General features: G+C 42.0%; 1 protein-coding gene across 1 annotated transcript in view; it reads left to right on the forward strand.

The window, feature by feature from the left end:
* Positions 1-20,574, forward strand: part of NRP1 (neuropilin 1) — a 159,519-nt gene that overhangs the window by 118,295 nt on the left and 20,650 nt on the right. The window contains exons 8-13 of the mRNA XM_083188848.1: positions 1,249-1,404; positions 2,468-2,612; positions 8,009-8,343; positions 10,603-10,747; positions 12,662-12,769; positions 14,754-14,810. Coding sequence (XP_083044974.1) covers positions 1,249-1,404; positions 2,468-2,612; positions 8,009-8,343; positions 10,603-10,747; positions 12,662-12,769; positions 14,754-14,810 — 946 coding nt within the window. The remainder of the gene's footprint in view (positions 1-1,248; positions 1,405-2,467; positions 2,613-8,008; positions 8,344-10,602; positions 10,748-12,661; positions 12,770-14,753; positions 14,811-20,574) is intronic.

The raw sequence follows: 20,574 nt of genomic DNA on the forward strand, positions 1-20,574 counted from the left end.
CACTGTCGCAGGTAAAATAAGGTTTTTGTCACTCAGGGTTACGATAGCTTTTGCATTTGTACCCCATGCAGTGGCCCAACAAGCTGTATTTACTCCCAACTCTACATGAGGAACTGCCTGTATAAACGTAATACATGTTATCTGCCAGTAAAAATAATAATTGAAAAAAATTGTATCCATTCAATTTCATTCATATTGTATGTAAGATTTTTTTTTCTAAATAATATGGCATTGCTTGCCATTCCTTCATATCTGTAGCATTAAGCAACAGAGAGTAGCCTTCGGTAATTAAGGTCAATCAGAACTGACTTTTATTACCGCCTGAGATTGACGAAAAGGGGTCGGGGCTGACGTCATGTGATGTCAGCCACCCGCCCCGAGCAGACATCCACCTGCCTGCAGTCCCAGGGGAACGCCCAGCATTTTCATGGGTATGCCCATAAAATGCTTGGCGTTCCCCTGCCCCAGAAAGTGAACACCTCGGCAAGTGTGATACTCGCTGAAGGCGTACGCAAATCAGATCTGCACATGTACAAATACGCTCATGCACAGACCCACCAGCATGGGAAACAGGGCTGAATTCGGCCCCTTCTGAACAAGCCTGAATCAGGCTGAAAGTCATATATGTGTGGTCAAGAACTTACTGTATTCTTCAAAACAAGCCACATACAGAGTTGGAGTATTTTGGGGTATAAACTACAGTGCTCCAATTCAGCCAACTCCTGCATGTGCATGTGAAGGCAAGTTTATAATGCTAGTCACCAGCTATACTAGTCAACATGGTCACCATTGCTCTGTCATGACCCAGTGCTGGAATGGCCAAATGTGTGGGGACCCAATTGAAACATCAAGGTCTGTTATAACATTCTGCAGGGGACAGGGCTGCTCACCATGCAAGGCCCTAAATCGTTGAGGAAAGGCCGCTGGTTAGCCTGGGACTCCTGGCTTATACGAGTCCACAGACCAGTAACCACCATATCCCCCCAAAGGTGGCCCTGCGTAGTTGTCAGATAAATGGTAATTCATGGAATAACACCTGCCCCTACATTACTTCTCCTAACACCACCTTTCCTTTATTTGTACAGACTTAAAATGCTAGACTTATAGCGGATGTAGGTTTCAGAACTGCCAGGTAACCTCATCTCATACAAACCTACTTTATAACCAAGTCATATCATTCAATGCCTTAATGTGATGATCATAAATTGATTCCAAGAAGTCAATGTTCTCTCTGTTTGCATAACACAGGTAGACCTTGGATTGCTCCGATTTGTTTCTGGAATTGGAACCCAGGGAGCGGTATCTAAGGAAACAAAGAGGAAATATTACGTGAAATCGTACAAAGTTGATATAAGCTCTAATGGAGAGGACTGGATTACACTTAAAGATGGAAATAAGAATCTGGTAAGAATCAAAGTTCTACTTTTTTTTAGTCAGTAAATTAAAATATCATAGCAACTAGTAAGAATTTAAAATAAAAGAATCATAACTAATAGTAAAATACCATGAAAGCCGTCATTAAACATAGATTCCATTTCTGTTTCATATCTCTCCAGTCACTTCCCGGTACTATACAATCGGGTCTGTGCAATTTAAAAGGACTTAGGAGACTCGTACTTAGAATGCAAGGCAAAGGAACTATAAAAACACAAAGGGCCCCTCAGCAGATGAAAAAAGACCTATTCTAGTAAAGTATAGAGAAAAAATAACTTAACACACATCATTCAAGCCCCGATTTATATGTGCAGGTTTATAAAAAGCAGTTGAAATACATAAAAAATGATTTGTAGTAAATTGTTATTTTAGGCTGTTACTCACTTCTGTTAATGGCTCAAATAAAATAGAACGTCCCTTAGGAGGCAGACAATAAGTATTTTATTTTCGGTGGTATTACTGCAGCTTACAGAAAAGCAATAGAGAAACACAATTTATTCACTATAATTTGACCTATTTATTGCAATTTTACTGAATATTCTTAACAAAAATTTTCTTTCTTTTATTTTGCATATGTTTAAATACAAATGGGGTATGATATTGTTGATCTAACTGTTAGAAAATACACAATGGAAGCATTAATGAAAGTGTAGCCTCACTATAACTCAGTGACAGACCTGAGGCATATGTCACACAGGGGTTTATTTACTAAGATGGCAGTTCTATTGAAGATGGGATGTTGCTATGGGCAACGAATCAAATTCTAGCTATTTTAGAAAGTTCTATATAAATAAAAAGTAGATTTGGGGTGGTTGCTATGGGCAACATCCCATAATACTCTCATCTTAGTAAATAGGCCCCATAGTGAGCTGGTAGGTTGGACACTTGGTCAATGCACAATATGGCTGCCTCCACTGTATAACTTAAGTGTTATTGGCATCATGTGACTCTCATTGCAAAACACAAATTAATAAAATGGCTTTTAATTAGTGCTATAAATACAGTTCCTAATGATTTTCCTTGGTTACTGCAGGTGTTCATAGGAAACAACAACCCTATCGATGTCATTTATAGAGCGTTTCCCAAGCCTGTCATCACGCGCTTTATTAGAATCCGTCCCGTGACTTGGGAGAACGGCATCTCGTTAAGATTTGAAATCTATGGCTGTAAAATAACAGGTAATAATAATAGTGTATTTGTAGTTATTAATTATCTCTCCTTTAAAAAACAAGCAGTTGGTCTTTATTATATATACGGACGGTGTAATGGTTAGCATTACTGCCTCACAGCACTGATGTCATGGGTTCTATTCCCACCATGGCTCTAACTGTGCAGAGTTTGTATATTCTCTCCATACTTGGTTGTGTTTCCTCCGGGTGCTCCGGTTTCCTCCCACATTCCAAAAATATACTGGTAGGTTAATTAGCTCCCAACAAATTAACCTAAGAATGTCTGTGTGTGCATGTTGTAGGGAATATAGATTGTAAGCTGATGTGAATGTTCAAATATCCTTTGTAACATGCTGCGGAATATGTGCGTGCTATATAAGAAACTGTTAATAAATAAATAAATAAATAGTAAAGACAGATTAGTGAAATAGCCACAATACAGTCGTTACTATCATCAGGGAGATTTCCTATCAGTGGTACAGGAAGCCATTATTTCTGTAAGTATGCCAACATTAATTGTAAAGAGGAGTCAGTAGAAGCACCATTTACAAAGCCCATACACTTCTGTATTTTGTTCCCTGAAAAACCCAGTACATGGCTGGTAATAGAAGGATTAGCCTTTAATTGGCTACAGGTAACCTCTATTATGGTCAAAGTTCTAGGCAAAACAAGTTGGAGTGGCTGTCAATCATAAAACATGGACAATTAGAAGCAAAACGGTATAACTCACCCTAAGGGTGAAACTTAGGCACAATTTACATACTATAATATTTTTTCCAACTTTACCAATAAAAAAACTTTTATCCTAGGGTGCCTTGAAAAAAAAATGCTGATACCCTAGGGCGCTATGAACCAAGAAAGTTGGTAATCACTGCACAATACAATACTATACAATACTCTTATATCAAAATAAATAAAATACAAAACGTTACACTAGGAGGCTGACTTAGCCTACATGGGAGTACCCCAATACCATAGGCGCCGAAACCGTGGGTGCTCCGGGGCCCGAGCACCCATGGAAAGTGAGGAGCACCCACGGGCCATGGCCGGAGCTCACCCGCTGCTCGCCATCGGGGATCCTGGCAGCCCCGCAGCGTGGTCTCAGCAGCGGATATGCCATGAGCAGCTGGGGTCCCTGCGGAAGATGGGAACTAGTAGCGGTATTAATACCGCTGCTAGTTCCCATCTTCCGCAGGGACCCTGCTGCTGACGGCATATCCGCTGCTGGGACCCCACTGCGGTGCTGGCAGGACCCCCTGCCTACCTCCATCCAGGACTGGGGGGGCACCCTTGAGCACCCACGAGCACCCACCGGCAAAAACGTAAATCGGCGCCCCTGCCCAATACAACCCTCTTACACCCATTCAGTCCCCAGTGGGGGTGCTACTGAGTTTTGTACAGTTCTGAGCCACACACACAGTGCCTGCACTTGGCTACAAGGATTGATCTGTAAAATGCATTTGCTCCAAAGAATGTACTTGTCAATGATTAAAACAGGCCAACATGCATAATCCTTAAATACCAGTCTGAAAGTCATACTGTACGTTTCCTAGTCTACACACTGGAATAAAATCCAGTTTTTTGACTTGTAGTATTCAAAATAATAAAAATGCGTTTTGGTAAAATAACAGAACTTTTTATCAGCCTCACAATAACTTACCCTTTAATCACATTGTAATGCAATTCCTTTGCCAACGCTGTGCACTATTCCCTTTGCAATTACACAACTCGGTACAGATCAACAATTCTAAATGTTGTTTTGCTGCTTTTGTTTTTTTGGGGGGTGTTTGCAAGGTAACTTTGTAGCTCAGTCTTCACGCTGATGAGGCTGCACCTTTTGTTATTAATTGATACAATTACATATTCACACACACTACATGCAACCCTATTGTTTTTAGTTAGCAAGCCAATTTAGCACCAAGCGGACTGTACTGCTGATGTTCTCAAGGCCCCTGTGTGTGCAATTAAGAGTTGATTGCACCTGACTCCCACCATCTCCAGTCCCCAGGTATCCATTTACTGTGATATAAACACCTGAGCACAGCTGTATGGCTTCATTTTGTATGTCATGCATACACAACACTAAGAGAATGTTTAGGGGAAAGGAGGGGGGGGGGGGGTATTTTCCTTTATCTATAGCTGAAGCAAAACATAAAGCCATTTATAATATTCTGTTATGCAGAGCATCCAAATCTCTAAGATACGCATCTTGCAGACTAAAGTGATAATGTCTCCCATATCTTATTAAACTACCAATTATAGCTTCCGCGTTTTCTCTTTATATAGAATTCTCAGATGGAAAAATGTGACAAAGAATTTATAATTAAACTGTGATTTGATCCCTTGTTTGTGTGGTTCCCTTTGTTTTAGTTTATTTGTGCATTTCGCATGATTATTGGTAATTAAAGGTTGAATACTGTCTTTGTTTTGTTGCCTTGTTATACCACTTTCACATCGCCGACACGTTTTAAAAACCGGTATTTAAAACGGTAATTAAAACGGGTCAGAGCCTTAACATTGCTGCAGATTACCGTTTTAAATACCGGTTTATACCCCTTTCACATCGCACTTTTAAAACGGTAAATTGCCGTTTTTTTTTTCCCTTTTTAAAACGTTTAAGCCTGCACTGTGAATGCATAGCATTGTACACATTCACATTGCACAAAAAACGGCAAGGAACCGTGTAGGACTCTGCTTTTTACACGGTTCGAAATGCCAGTTAACTTTAAACGGTAAATCGGCTGTGGTGCATTCACAGTGCAGGCTTAAACGTTTTAAAAAGGGAAAAAAACGGCAATTTACCGTTTTAAAAGTGCGATGTGAAAGGGGTATTAATTACTTATTATGAATTACCTACTGGCCTGTATTGTTGTTATTTATCTTAATGGGGCTGATGCAGGGTGATGCCTAGCATATGATCAGGGCCGTAAATACATCTCTGGGGCCCGGGTACTGAGGGGTGTGGCCAAATTGGGAGGCCTAGGGAATACAGTCCTGAAAATGAAAACAATGTAAAAAGGTCAGCAGTACTGACTCCATATACACACATCCTCGGGTGTGCCCCTCACACACAACCTTGGGTGTGCCCATCAGGCTGCACAAACAGGGCCAATGACACTATAAAATAGAAACCATAGTATGGGGTCCCTCTGTTACTGTAATCCAGCCCAAACCTGTTCAGCAGTGAGGTGAACTCCTCAGGAGAATCAGGTACTCTCAAAAAGAAAATACCGGCCAATTCCATCATGAAATACCAGCTACATTCTGAAGAGAAAGAAACATCATACATAAAGAATTTGAGCATGGTGGTGCTTGTAGAACTACATTTCATCATGATAGAGCATCTAGAGCAGTGGTCTCCAACCTGTAGCTCACAAGCCACCAGTAGCTCATGGTCATAGTTTGGGTAGCTCACCTAGCTGCAATACTCTGTCAGTGCCTGAAATCAGGACCTGACGCCTGGAGCCACAAGGCAGGAAGTGAGAACCCAGAAGCCAGGGCAGCTGCAGAGGGATCCAGTGCCATTGTCCTATAGCAGACCGGAGGCTGCTCCGGGGACCCTCCAAGATGCACACCACCAGGAGCCACTGTTGGGAGACAGCAGCACAGCTGACACTCCCAGGGCCAGATGTACTAAGCTTGAAAAGTGATAAAATAGAGAGTGATAAATCACCAGCCAATCAGCTCCTACCTGCCATGTCACAGGATGTGTTTGAAAAAATGACAGGTAGTAGCTGATTGACTGGTGGTTTATCACTCTCCATTTTATCACTTTTCAAGGCTTAGTACATCTTGCCCCCACAGAGATAAGTGGGAAGGTAGTTGGGAGTCTCTGCAAGAGGGAGAGGGGGTCTGTTGGAAGTCAGCCAGGCAGGTACAGGGTCCACATAAGAAATTAGCAGATGTTTCTAAAAACATTTTTAGCAGCTCTTCAAGCGGTTTCATTTTTTTCGAGTAGCTCACACCCCAAATAAGGTTGGCGACCACTGATCTAGAGCCTATGGGGATCTGGAGTTCACCTGAAATTAAAAAAAAGAGAGCATAAAAAAAGAGACCTTTATTTAAATAAAAATTTCACATTATTGCTCCCTTAGATCCTCTTCTGCCATCCAGGTTTGCAATCCACCTTGTAATAATACAATGTGGATATGGTATATAGGGTGGCCAATCCCGGGATCGGGATCGGCGGGATCCCGGGATTTGGCCTAAAAAACGCCGGGATTTGAATCCCGGGATTGGATCTTCCAATCCCGGGATTTCGGGATTATATGCACATGCGCATATCTAATGCCGGGCAGCGTCTGAGCGAGTGCTCAGACGCTACCCAGGAGTTCCTGATCCCCAGACTGCAGTCTGGAGCTGGTATGGGCAGTCCGACCTGCGCAGTGTGACCTCTGACCATCACGCTGCGCAGGTCGGATTGCCCATACCTGCTCTAGAATCATCTCTGACCTGGACAGCGTCGGCCGCCCGCTCTGCTGCCCGCCCGCTGGACCGGACCTGGCAGCATCAGCCGTCGGCTCTGCTGCTGCTGCTACCGCCGCCGACGCCTCCCGCTCCTGTCTGCCCTGCTCCCAGCCGCTGGTGTAAGTAAATGAATGTGCGGGGCGGCTGGAGCGGGGTGGGGGGGGGGGGCGGGACTGGGCTTCTTATTTTATTGTTTTTTGGCCTAAACTGATTTAGAGATGCCAATCCCGGGATCCCGGGAATCCCGGGATTGAGCATTTTTCAATCCCGATTCCCGGGATTGAAAAAATGCCCCGGGATTGGCATCCCTAATGGTATAGCTATGTCTCTTTTTTTTGGCTTTTTCAATAGCCAGATCTTCCCAGCTGACTCCCCGTTCTGTGACTCAAGGCCCTTTCCTGCATTGCAAATGCGAAATATTGCATTTGCATCACTAAAGTACGAGTGCTTCACTACATAACGAAGTGCTCGCACATCACTGATGCAAAGCCAGATGCAGGTTGGCAATATTTACGGTTGCATCGGCTGCGTGTTACGCTGCTCCCCCCCCTCCCCAAAATGGTCTTGCCAAGCCTGGATTGTCCAGATCCTAACAAGATCTTAACCACAAATTGGTCAGTTGCCACCATGTCGTCACCCTGTCACCTGCGATCACAGTTTTTGTAATGCGAGTGCAGTTTATGTCTTGCGCACTCAAACTGGCACATGCACACAGATTACCGAGCCAAGCTGAATCGGGCCCATTGTTACTTATCATAGATCAATAAGAGGTGCAGAGCTTTGGGAGGAGATAATGCAACAAAGCACTTTAATTAGAATCTAGGTAGAGCCCAACAATCAGAATTCTGCTATATTTTAATTCTGCTATGTTCGGCATGCACGAAGTCTAATAAAATATGGTGTAAAATATCAATTTGTCATTCATTTCCATCTTGCAGATTATCCATGCTCTGGGATGTTGGGGATGATTTCAGGACTTATATCGGATCCTCAGATTACAGCCTCAAACTCGGAGAATCGCAACTGGTTTCCTGAGTATACTCGTCTGGTGACCAGCCGCCTTGGTTGGGCACTGCCACCTGCAAATAGTCACCCTTATACCAAGGAATGGCTCCAGATTGACCTTGGAGACGAGAAAATTGTACGTGGCATTATCATTCAAGGTGGTAAACTCAAGGAAAACAAAGTGTTCATGAAAAAGTTCAAGATCGGCTATAGCAATAATGGTACTGAATGGGAAATGATCATGGACTCCAGCAGGAACAAAGTGAAGGTGAGGAGGAAAGGCCAAGAACAGAATGTTTTGCTAAATCTCCCCTACTGCCCTTTCATCTTCTCCATGACCTCCACAACACCCATTTACCGGTACATTAGGTACACTACTGTAGGAAATATCGCTATACTGAAACTGCTTCAACATGAAAAAATAAATCTGCACAATCAGCATGATGTTTCCACGTACATACTGTATTTACCTATTAATAATGCCCCATTACATACTGGACTGATATCCTACATTATTCTGCATGATGATTGCTAGTTTGTTATGCGCTTCCCAGAAATACTTTAGTTTACAGCCTGGTGGGGCCAGTGACTTAGCCAAAGACACTAGGCAGTAGGCACGGACAATAGGAGGTTTTAAACAGTGATTTTGAAACAAGCCATTATTATTCCTATAGTCACTAGTCGGTAATGCCCAAAGTAATCCATTAGACTTTGTATGTAATTGTCCATTATATTCGAGTAGCTCCTTATACAGTATTGAAAATAATTGGGGATGGTACCATTACATCTTCACACATTTAAGTTATGGCTTCTGAAAATGTAAGCCTGAAGATATTGTGGCCTGGAATCAAAGAACAAAATGATCAGCGCAATACAAGTTATGTAATGCTTTGATCTGTTTGAAATATTCATATTACACGATAGCGTCCTTTTAAATGACTGATATTATTAATGAAAAATATTCAAAGAGCTTTTTAATAAAAAGAGAATTTTTAAAAATTAAAATCTCCGGGATGATTCGTCGGTCAGGTTTCAGGAATGAAGTTTAAGACTTGAGAATAATGAACATGTTTGACTTGCATGCAAGGCAGGGGCGTAATTACAGTATATAGTCATAGGCCCCATAGCAAAAGATTGTAAAGGCCCATATGTACCAACTAATGGTGATAACTGTATATAGCAAATATAAACTTATACAGTGATGATAGGCCCCCTTTAGCTTTGGGCCCTATAGCAGCGGCACCCCTTGCACCTATGGTAGTTACGCCCTTGATGCTAGGAATGAAGATCACTTATAGTCAACTGTCCTATTATCACATGACACGATAATAATACTTTAATAAAGATGCTCACTGGACATTTGATATGCGTTTCAAGGCAAATTCAGATGCCAATGAATCCGCATGTCAAACGCTAAAAAAATTTGCAAAAGGATGAAAACGCTGGACGGACACCTTGGAACGAAGGTGTGTCTATGCATGCTTGTTGCCCAAATGCGGCAGATAGCGAGCTGACTTTTCTTAGAGAACAGTGGAATAATTTTTTTATGGTGAACGACCATTGAATGATTTTTACCCCTGTGCGGACATATGCAAGGGGATCTGTTAGCGTACACATCCCCCCCCCTTGTGCTAATGAGGGGATTCGTTTGGCCAGTGGGGGGGGGGGGTGTTCGACAGGGCAGCGGCCGGTGTTTACCTGCTCGCTAGGCTACGAATATACACAGATAGCGAACAGGTCTGAATGAGGCCCCAGATGCACACAGGAGCATTGATAAGAAGCACAACACAATGCTAATACAATATTTCATATGTAAGTGAGACCACAGATGGGTAAGTTGATGTTTGAATCAATGGGTTCCATTGTCACACAAAATACATGTGTTTTGTAGCACTAATAGCATTACTACAGTAAAAGCTTGGTGTTTAACACCCATGTGTTGGAGGCACTGCAGTTGGGTAAAGCAGGCAGGTGTTCAGGGCTCTAGTTTGTGTCACCAGCTTTTCCATATTTATTCACAGTTTACAGCTGTTCACATTTACTTTACTTGATAAATTGGAATAAATTAATTTGGGAAACCATCATTGGCAAACATGCCGATATACTGCTGCGAACATGCCGATATACTGCTGCGAGTATTCCAATGGGTGACCTATGTTAGGAGATGAGATAATCACCCATGACTCTGAGGTAGTTTGAGCTTCCCTAAAGGCACTTCTGTTTTTGAACAATCAAAGGATCCAGGTTTCTCTTAAGGCAGGCGTGTCCAAATGATGGCCCTCCAGCTGTTGTGAAACTACACATCCCAGCATGCTTTGCCATAGTTTTGGCACTCCCTAATAGCAAAACTGCCGCAAGGCATGATGGGACTTGTAGTTTCACAACAGCTGGAGGGCCATAGTTTGGACATGCCCGTCTTAAGGGATCATCCAACAGTTAATGTAAAACAATGTTTGGCGAGACAATCTCTAAAGCTGTGTCAGAAACATATTAGAATATTGTCATAAACCCTCTTTCATCTTTGTAGACATTTGAAGGCAATGTAAATTATGATACTCCAGAATTGCGGACTTTTGCACCCATAACAACTCGATACATCCGTATAATTCCTGAACGAGCTTCTGTGCCAGGTCTGGGCTTACGGCTGGAACTGTTGGGCTGTGAAATTGAAGGTAACCAATGTCACAGACATGTACAATGCATGCGTTACATGGGTATATACTTCCTTATTTCTATTTGCCAAAGAATTAAGCCTGTCACATATATTTATTGTCCTTTCAGTCGAGTTACATTATCGCTAATGCTTTTGTGTTCCCTCATTGATAATCTATCTTATGGCCAATCTTCTAGGATTTACAGTCCTTAATAGAGGAGATATTAATTTTCCACACAGTGTCCTTAGTTCCACATCCTGTAGACGGCCCATTATGGGCATTTGCATCTTTCATTATAGATAATGTATATAGTTGGGGGTCTAGCATCCATTCTGATAAATGACCATAATGTATCCTGCACTTAACTGGTTAATGAATCAATGTAAGCTGAAGCATAGTATTGTACAGCGTTCTGAGGTCTGAGGTAGGGAAATCTGTGTTCGCCAAAACATATATTATTCAGACCGAAAATAGGGAAGATATTAATTCTGAACACATTGGAAAAACATCATCACTACGGTGTAATCGCAGAACGTTATTTCCCATGACCGCGATGTGTGCTTTTTTGGATGAGCTACATAAGAATTGTATTAGATATGAGGCCTATTATGTATTCAGACCTAGAGGGCATCTCCTCTTCTTATCACTACAAAGAAAGACAGGAATCTGGCATTACATTAACTATACTGAGCTGTATAGCAGTATCTCTATTGGGAACCCGCTAGCTTAGAGGAGATATCGAAAAAAATCTGATTCCGTTCCAGAAAAAAAGCAATAGGTCACTTCTGAGGAAAAAAGTTAACTTTAGAAGTATTTTAACTTCCTCAAAAGAAAAACAAAGCACAGCGAACACAGAAGACCTTCACACTTGTTGTTCACTTAATAGTGTAACAGGCATAAATGAGCAATACGATTATATTTCTTATTTATATAGCACCTTCTAGAAGATAAAAGATGGAAGCTGATTGGTTGCTATAGGCAACACCTCATTTTTATCCCTCTGAGTCAGTAAACATCATTCTGCTGTTTTGATGTATGAACCTGTTTAGATAGATATTTTATAAATCATAGTCTTTGCTAGAGACATATTGACACAACTTCCCGATCCTCCAATGAGTTGGGAATATTAACTTAAAAAAAAAAAAACAAGATTCCAACCTTTGGTACTTGTGTAGTTTCTACTTCCGGGTTCTACGCTCGCCACAAAATAAGTCAAAAAAAGTAAGTTAACTCCATGCCAACATGGATAGTTCATACCCCCACTATCCATGTTGGCATGGAGTTGATTTTAAATAGCGTGGCGAGCGTAGCGAGCCACCGAGCCCGCAGCGTGGGTGAGCGAAGCGAGCCCCGCAAGGGGACTCAGACGCACGTACATACTGGCGCCGTGAAACTACACAAGTACCCAACCTTTTTTTCAGTTAGGATAGGGGATTTTAAAAGTTATGAATTTTCCCTGATTCCCCTCCAGGGATCGCCAATCATTGCTGATCAGTGGATTAAATACGCCAATCGGCGGTCCCATTCAGGTTGTGGTAACAAGTAGGGGGGCTTTTTTGATTACTATTGATTGTCCTGAGTCAGGATCAACATAGAATTTAAGCAACATACTTATAAGTGGTTCCCAAACTGTCTTGCATCACAGCTTACTAGAGTGTCCATATTTTTCTCACAGCACCCCTAGGCCCAAAGTTTCTTATTGCAGAATTCAGCAACGATTAGTCGATTAAGTAAAATAGTTATTATCCAATTCTGTGGTGGTGGATGCCATTATAGGCAAAACCAGTGCTGGTGGATGCTAAATGTACTGACTGTAAATTTGATTTGGTGCTGGACTACCAAGCAGTGGCATGCCTACACCCCAATTTGGGAACCACTGTCTAAGAAATAGAAAAGCATTGTGATATTGAATACTTCACCTTTATTTTACAGCACCTACGTCCATTCCTACCACACCGAACATCATCGTTGATGATAAAGATTGTGAGGATGGCAGGCTTATTTGTCCCAGTGTAACAAGTGAAGACTACAGGCTGACAGGTGCGGTAATACAGTTTATGTGTTATTAACAGATTAGTTAAAACAGATACAGAAAGCCATCTAGTGGCAACATGTTTTTTTGTTTTTTTTGCTGCATGTAAGGGATATTAATGTGAATTTAGTAAGAAATTAGCCCTTGAGCAGTTAATAATGATGCTCTTATATTTGGTGACTTTTGGTCTGTTATCTGTCATTTAATAATCTACAGTATCTGGTATAACAGAAGAAGATGATATCACTGTGTCTTATCAACCTCTGACTTGTTATAGATAATAAGCACATGTTAAACACACCTGATCCGCTTATACAGTGTACAGATCACATGCAGAAATCAGATAAATGAAACATAAATCTAATTAGCTGCAATAAGTTGAGAAACACAAAGTCCTTATGTCCTTAGGTCAACCCTTTTGGCTTCAAACCATAAAAGTTTGAACAATCCTAACACATCACCTGCTTATTATTATACAAATAGGAACCTGTTATTTGTAAAAAAATATCTTATGCGTTGACCACGGGATCATTATAATTAACCAAGCCCTCTCGTTTTATTAAAATATGCCTGGCATTTCAAATAAAACCAAGCTGAAATATGTTGGTGTTGGCAAAGTCCAACATATAAGACAGGTTTCTAATTTCACCCAAAGTTAATTTAATTTTTAATTGTAAAAAAAAAAAAAAAACATTTCTGCATATTTAAACTACACAAACTTCTTGGAAAATATACCCAGCAATCTGGAACTTAATAAGGACAATTTAATACAGTGACCTCAAACCACATGTTTCTTGTTAAATATCTACGAGTTATAACGAGAATGGATTTTTTTTTTTTTTTTTTACACAATAATTACTGGCTCATTATTAGCATCTTTTCAGTCCCTTGCTTGAAAGTTCATTGTGCTAAACAGAAAGACGGACAAGAGTGCAGGATATTTCAGTTTCCCAGCAATGTTGTTAAAGCAATAATCCAATAATTGCTTTGATTGCTTTCAGTTATATTACACCTGTTAATATTTTCAACAACTTACACAAACTGCCATTCATGTGTAACCCAATAGTCAGGCTGAGATCATTTTGGATAATTTAGTTCATGTAGGCTATAAAATTAATAAAAAACACATGATTGACACAAGCCCCTGATAATTGTTACCAGCACCTTAAGTGTGAATCTTATTTTAATCTATGCCAGCCTCAGTTCTCATCAAAGTATATTACAGTAAATCTATACCCTTGATGTCATTGGCGATGAATCTGTATTCAATAAAAGCAATACTTTATGCAATGATTTAACAAAAATATTGTTTAAATACCTTACCTTGTCTTAAAAATGACATTTTATACAAGAAAGATCTTTTCTAGATTTTGCAATTAAAATTTTTGGTACTTATGTATTATCTGGGAGCCCAATTTTTTCATTGCATGCCACTACTTAAGGCATGCGATGCAATGCGATTTTTCATTGTAAAGACCCGATTTTTAATTGTATAGTCAACCATGGGTGATTTCATACCCCCACTATCCAACTACGCATGGAGTTGATTTTATGCCCGGAGAGTGGCGAGCGCGGATTACTTTACATGTATTCTGCGTCCCCTCCCGGGGCTTGCTGCGCTCGCCACGCTTCGGGGTGATGTTGCTCAACCAACCATCACTGCACAGCAATTATAACAATAGAAACTACAATGCATTTTTACACTATTAATGAAGTAATGGTATAGAAATGCCAGCAACAGCAGCCGAACGCAACACCTTTCACAGTCTGAGTTCCTTCAACATTGGAGACAGGGCTGAATTCTCTGCTCGATGAGCAGGTCTGAATCGGTCTGAATCGGCCCAATAGTGCGTGCACACTATACAATGTGAACAATTTATTGTTAGGATTCATTTATAACGATAAATTGTCCATAAAATCACAAAAAATATAAATTGCAACAAATATTGCTAGCTCTTCTAAACATATTTTGTGATTCTTCTATTTCTTTAGCGGAAACTACAATGCAGAGTACGGATATACCGACCAGGGAAGGCAGCACTGAGTCAGGTGAGACATGTCCTTTGCTTTCAACCCCAAACCATTTCAGATGTGAAATCTAATAAACAAAATATGTACAGGGGATGTAATTGGCATCTTGGCAGTGGCTACGCCGGTGGTCACAATCCCAGCATTGGAATACAGACAGAACTCACAATCCTAGCATTGGAATACAGACAGAACTCACAGTCCTAGCATTGGAATACAGACAGAACTCACAGTCCTAGCATTGGAATACAGACAGAACTCACAATACCATACATGGCTTTGCATGAGATTGCAGGGAAACCAGTCAATTACATCCTTATTTGCTATTGCTAGCTGTAGCGTGATTTACTGTATCTTACAATGAGCCTGGCATATCTACCCTTCTGTAGAAATATAGACAGAACAGTGATGTCATGGGTCACATGACGCTCCGTGAAAGTGATGTGTGATGTAATGTATAGCCGTCAGTAAAGGTAAAACTGTGCACAAGGGGGTCACAATTTATGACTTGGAGCATAGTTCCCCTTTAAGGCAGTGGTGGGGAACCCCCGGCCCATGGTCAGTAAATGGCCCCCGTAGCCAGAATGTCTGGCCCGGCCGCCCATCCGTCTGCACGGGAGACAAGGAAGGGAGTCTGGCGGGAGGTGGTGACGCAGGCGGGAGCGGCTTCACATGAGAGCACCCAGCAGCAGTTATTCAGCAGCAGCCGGAGAGTGGGACGGGGGAATCAGGATACTTTTAAAGTTGCAAATTTTGATATGGCCCCTGGAAGGATTTTATCCATTTCAAGGTTCCCCACCCCTGCTTTAAGGGAAAACAAACCTTTTATATAGATAGAGCTTATTCTCCTTGCTAGAAATAAAACCATATTTTCTGAGTTAAACAACCTAAGCTGAAGAAGGATGGAACAATGTACCACAGACCGCCGGCATCTCTCTTGCTCTGTAAAGCTTCTTAGCATCTGTTCTCGTTCCTTCCATAAATATATTTGTTTCCTTTTATCTGCATGTAAATTCTCCATGGTGAACAAAGGAATGTGCCATGTTTGCGTGAATACTAAACAGAACACCATTTACAATGAGCGGGTTTAATGGACCCTATTCAGCGCTGCACATTTACCTCCCATTACAAATTAAATGAAATGACAGACAGAAATGTGGTGACCTTCAATAGGACCACTAGTAATAATGTGATGGATTTTTAATAGGGCCTCTATTCATGGTGATCGCTGCCATGTGGCTGTCAGGTGTTGGCACTTGTAACACTTGTATTTCCCAATTACATTTTTATTGTTTAACCCTTTTTCCATACAGTATGTATATGTTATGGCTTTGTGCGTCTGTTGACTAGTAAAGTAGCCTGTTGCAGCCAATTAGCAGTTCGCTTTGGTTGATTAAGACCATAGGTGGGCAATAAACTGCCCTCTGGCTGCTGTGGAACAGCACGTCCCAGCATGCCCTGACACAGTTTTAGCAAAACTGTGGAATGGGCATGCTGGGATGTGTAGTTGCTCAACTAATCGTGCCCTTACTTTTGTATCTGGCTTGCCACTAATTCCATTCCAGATTTCTTTGACTTATTTATCATATCATTATTATTTTTTTTTATTACATTGTATTATTGTTGTCCATTATACTATGGGGAAACATGTATCAAACCTTCTAAAGATTGGTAAAGTGTAGAAGATGCTCATAGCATCCTGTAAGGTTCTAGACAACTCCACAGAAAAAGATGCATCATTCACAAATATACTATCATGGCATCACAATGACACATGCAGGAAATTTGGACGAGCCTCTGAAATGGCCTCTAATTAAGCAAATGTCTTAAGATAGTTTGCTATGTTATACAACACATTTACAGCAGTCTGGCAGCCCCTCCACATATTTCTAGGGCAAACGTGTATTTATTATTCAAACATGATGTAGGTCAGATCTGAAAACTATGAGTCACTGCAACAATGTCAATTATTTTTTATCTAGTCAGCCGCAATAAATAGCATGTTCTACAGTAATAGTTTTTACTAACATACAGTGTAAGCAATGACCAGAGGCGGAACTACCATTGGTGCAGCAGGTGCAGTGCACCAGGGACTCTGAGGACTAAGTGGCTCGCTGCTGCCCTGTAATCCTCTTCCTGACTCCCACTGTTTTTCCCTTCCACTCTCTGCCTCCCTCTGCCACTTCCTGTCACCCTCTGCCTATCCCTGTCACCCACTGCCATGTTGCATATTGTGAACTTGGGTTGGGGTGGAGGAGGGGGGCCCAAATTATATTTTTACACCATTGCTCACCACCCACAAGTTCCACCACTGGCAATGACTAAAACATTGCTGATTCCATTGCAGGCATACATTCAGTAGTAAGGCACAACTCACACTCAGCATATGGTCAACTTATCAACATGTATAAACCGTGTTCCCCTCTCTGCAGCTGTTTACTATGTGTAGTTGCCCTGACCTGTCTACAGCATTTAGGGCTTAATTCTACATGCAAATTTCTACTTACATTATGCAGAAACGAGTGTTTCAGCATAATTTAAGTATTCCCACTATTTACCAAAGTTATCAAAGAAGAAAATCCAATCTTCTCCGTTAATAAGCTTCTCCTATACTGTAGAGAGCAAGCCATTGCTAATACAAAAATATTGTGTCAATGTCTGAATATATTTGTTGCAGAAACAAAATTGTTGCCGAAGAGAGCCGGTGTTTCTCATGTTTGTGCAGCTGTCCTCATACAGTGTATGTGTAACTGCTATCACACTGATTACATAACGTCTCAATCTTATCACAAGAAAGATTATGTTTTGGAAGTGAAAGTAGTGAAATGTGATAAGAAGTTTGTTTAATGCTGCTTTCGCACTGCCAAACCTGCTCTGAACCATTTTTTTGAAACGTTTTTTTTTAACCCCATTCACACTGCATGTTGTAAGCAGTATATTACTGGTTAATTACCATTCTTGTACCTTTCACATTGAACCCATTGTGAAAAGTACACGGTAATTAACCAGTAATATACCAAAGCAAAGGGACCCCGCTGCTGGGCATTAGAGCTGCAATGCCGGCAGTAGGCAGAGCGGGTTCAGGGGGTGACCCGGCGGCGGCAGCCACAGGTGTCAGTAAAGCAGCAGCAGCCCCCCCCACACACACAGCCAGCACCTAGTAACACCCCCTCCCTCCCCTGGTACCTGGCTGCGGATCTGGGCAGCGCAGTAGGCAGCGGGCATGTGCATATGAATGAGCCGCTTATTACATATGTGCATATGTAATGAGCGGCTCCCACAATGCGCAATCAACGTTTTTGCACGGCAGCCCGCACAAAGGGAGGGAACACCTGCCTTTGTAACTGGCAGGTCGGACTTCCAGTTGGAAGTCACTGCCAGTCACGGTGATGCCAGTGCAGTCTCACAGACTGCATCTGGCTTCACTACAGTGGCAAATTTTACCTGGGGGGGGGCTGCAGCCCTGCTGCAGCCCATAGGTAAACACTGCCACTGTTGATGACGCACATTGCATCACCACATCTCTCACATTTGTCCCTTGGACTTTGCCTGCTGGATGTTCTAGAGCAAAAGCCCAAAAAGTAGGCAGCTACAGTATATCAGTGAGTACCAGTGAGACGGCAGACACCATATCTAAGTTAATCATTCACTGTGATGTCATGTGGGTGCTTTTTATGCTGCATGTAAAATGCATTCTGTAAGCTCTACAAAAGCTCTGCAAAAACAGCAGTAAATGTTAAGCACTGGGTGTGACACCCAGTGCTTAACATTTACTGCTGTTTTTGCAATGAACCTGAGTGCTGTATGTAGCCAGTGTTTAAACATTGCCTGGGGCATTTGTGAAAAGTGTAAAAGGTCTTCATGTCTAATGCTGTTGCATTGGGATCCATTTTTCATTGTGTAGGGGCATGATGAGATGATTTATTCATTACCCGTGCCATTGTCTATTCTTTGTTTACACACATTAATTTATTTCCACCCTGTTAGAGTTCTGCCGTGTAACAGAACGGGGACTCTTTAGAAAGCATCACTCGAAACTCTGGGTGCACTAGAGCTGCTGTTACCACGGCAACTACAGCTTTACTGCAAATCATTCCTTCTGTCAGAAAGCAGAAACCATTAGCCGTTCCTGTTATTCCTTTACCGTTTCATTCATGTTTCCAGAGCTATTAACTAGAGCAGTATATAAAGGAAGCCCATATGATTTCCCTGTATGCTCCTCAGTGGTAATAACTCTGGCGCAGTCACAAGATGCCACTAGACATACAGTACTGACTTCACAACAGCCGATGTTTGTCAGGGGACAGAGAGCACTGGAAAAACGTCTGCTTTTCTAGGAAACTATAAAATAGGGCTAAACATAGAGAGAGGTATTCATCCAGCGTCTACATCCGTTTTCATATAGACATTTTGATACAGATAATATAGTTGTAAGCAAAAGCGGACAGACATGCCAGAGCGTTGTATTGTCAGTTTTAAGAAACTTTATTGGCAACTACCACAATTTACTGACACATGATTTATCTCCTGTGACCATGGGCCAAATGTAATAGGGTGAGAGTTTCAGAAAGTGAGAGATTTTGGGTGGGATGTACTAAAGGGAAAATGCGGTAAAACAGGGGTTTTACCGCATTTTCCTATTTACCATTACCCGTCTGCTCCCATGGGCTTCAATCGCTGCCTGACGTCCGCGCCCCCCCCCCCCCCCCTCCAGATCTCCTCCTCCCCCAGCAGGTGTCACAGCCGGAAGGATATCCAGCTGCAGGGGGGAGGAGGAGACGCAGGGAGACGCTGGCAGCCGCCGGGATGTGACGGAGACCCCCGCAGACCACATCACAGGTATCGCGGGGGTCTCCATCACCGCAACCCGATGCTAGCCGCATATGTTAGTACATATGCAGCAGCATCGCAGCGGTGTCAGGCGAAGGGCAGCGATGTATATTAATACATGCCGCCCTTTGGGAGTTTTCCCATGTTTTTTAAAGCAGCAATCAATTACACTGCAAAACCAGGTTGATTTTGCCATGTAATTGATTGCTGCTTTAAAAACATGGAAAAACTCTCCAAAAATCTCTCACTTTCTGAATCTCTCACCCTATTACATTTGGTCCCATGTATCAACAATGAAATGATCAAATTAGAGGACCTCATGGACAATAAGCTATGAACTAAAAGGAGTCTTGGAGCCTGATTCAGAGATGGATGCAAACTCGATATTTTCACAGTTTAGCGATTAACGTGGCGAATAGCACTGCACATGCATCTAGTTACATTACTGCCAGTGGTCGCAGGGATGATTGGTCCACAGTGTCTTTAACAGATAGGGAGGCTTTGTAGGAGATAAAGAGAGAGTGGCAGCTTAATTGCAGGCATGGCCTACCCTGTTTGGGGGACGTGTTACACACTGCAGTTGCGATCTTGTACTCAGACATGATGGTTCAGGCATCTGGTTTTGGTGGCCATTCTAAAGGCCCCCATACACTTAAGCGATTTGGGCTGATTTCACATGATTTCAACAGATTGGGCCCAAAAATCTTGTGACTTTGCCACAAATTGCATTTGTGTCTGACATCGTATCTGATCCAATTTGCGGTCCTGTGCCAAATTGATCAGAGGTTGGACCTGTCTTGCACTGCTGACCTACGTTCCCGTCGGTGGCGGGAAATGGAGTCTCATGTGATACATCAATATATCGCATGTGATCCTGCCACCTGGGATGGATCCGGGTTGCTCAAGGGGGATCAGATACATTGCTGTGACTGTAGTGTTTGGCCACCTTTAGTCT

Source organism: Crinia signifera, chromosome 5 (assembly GCF_055691185.1).
Source record: "Crinia signifera chromosome 5, ASM5569118v1, whole genome shotgun sequence".
NCBI lineage: Eukaryota > Metazoa > Chordata > Amphibia > Anura > Myobatrachidae > Crinia > Crinia signifera.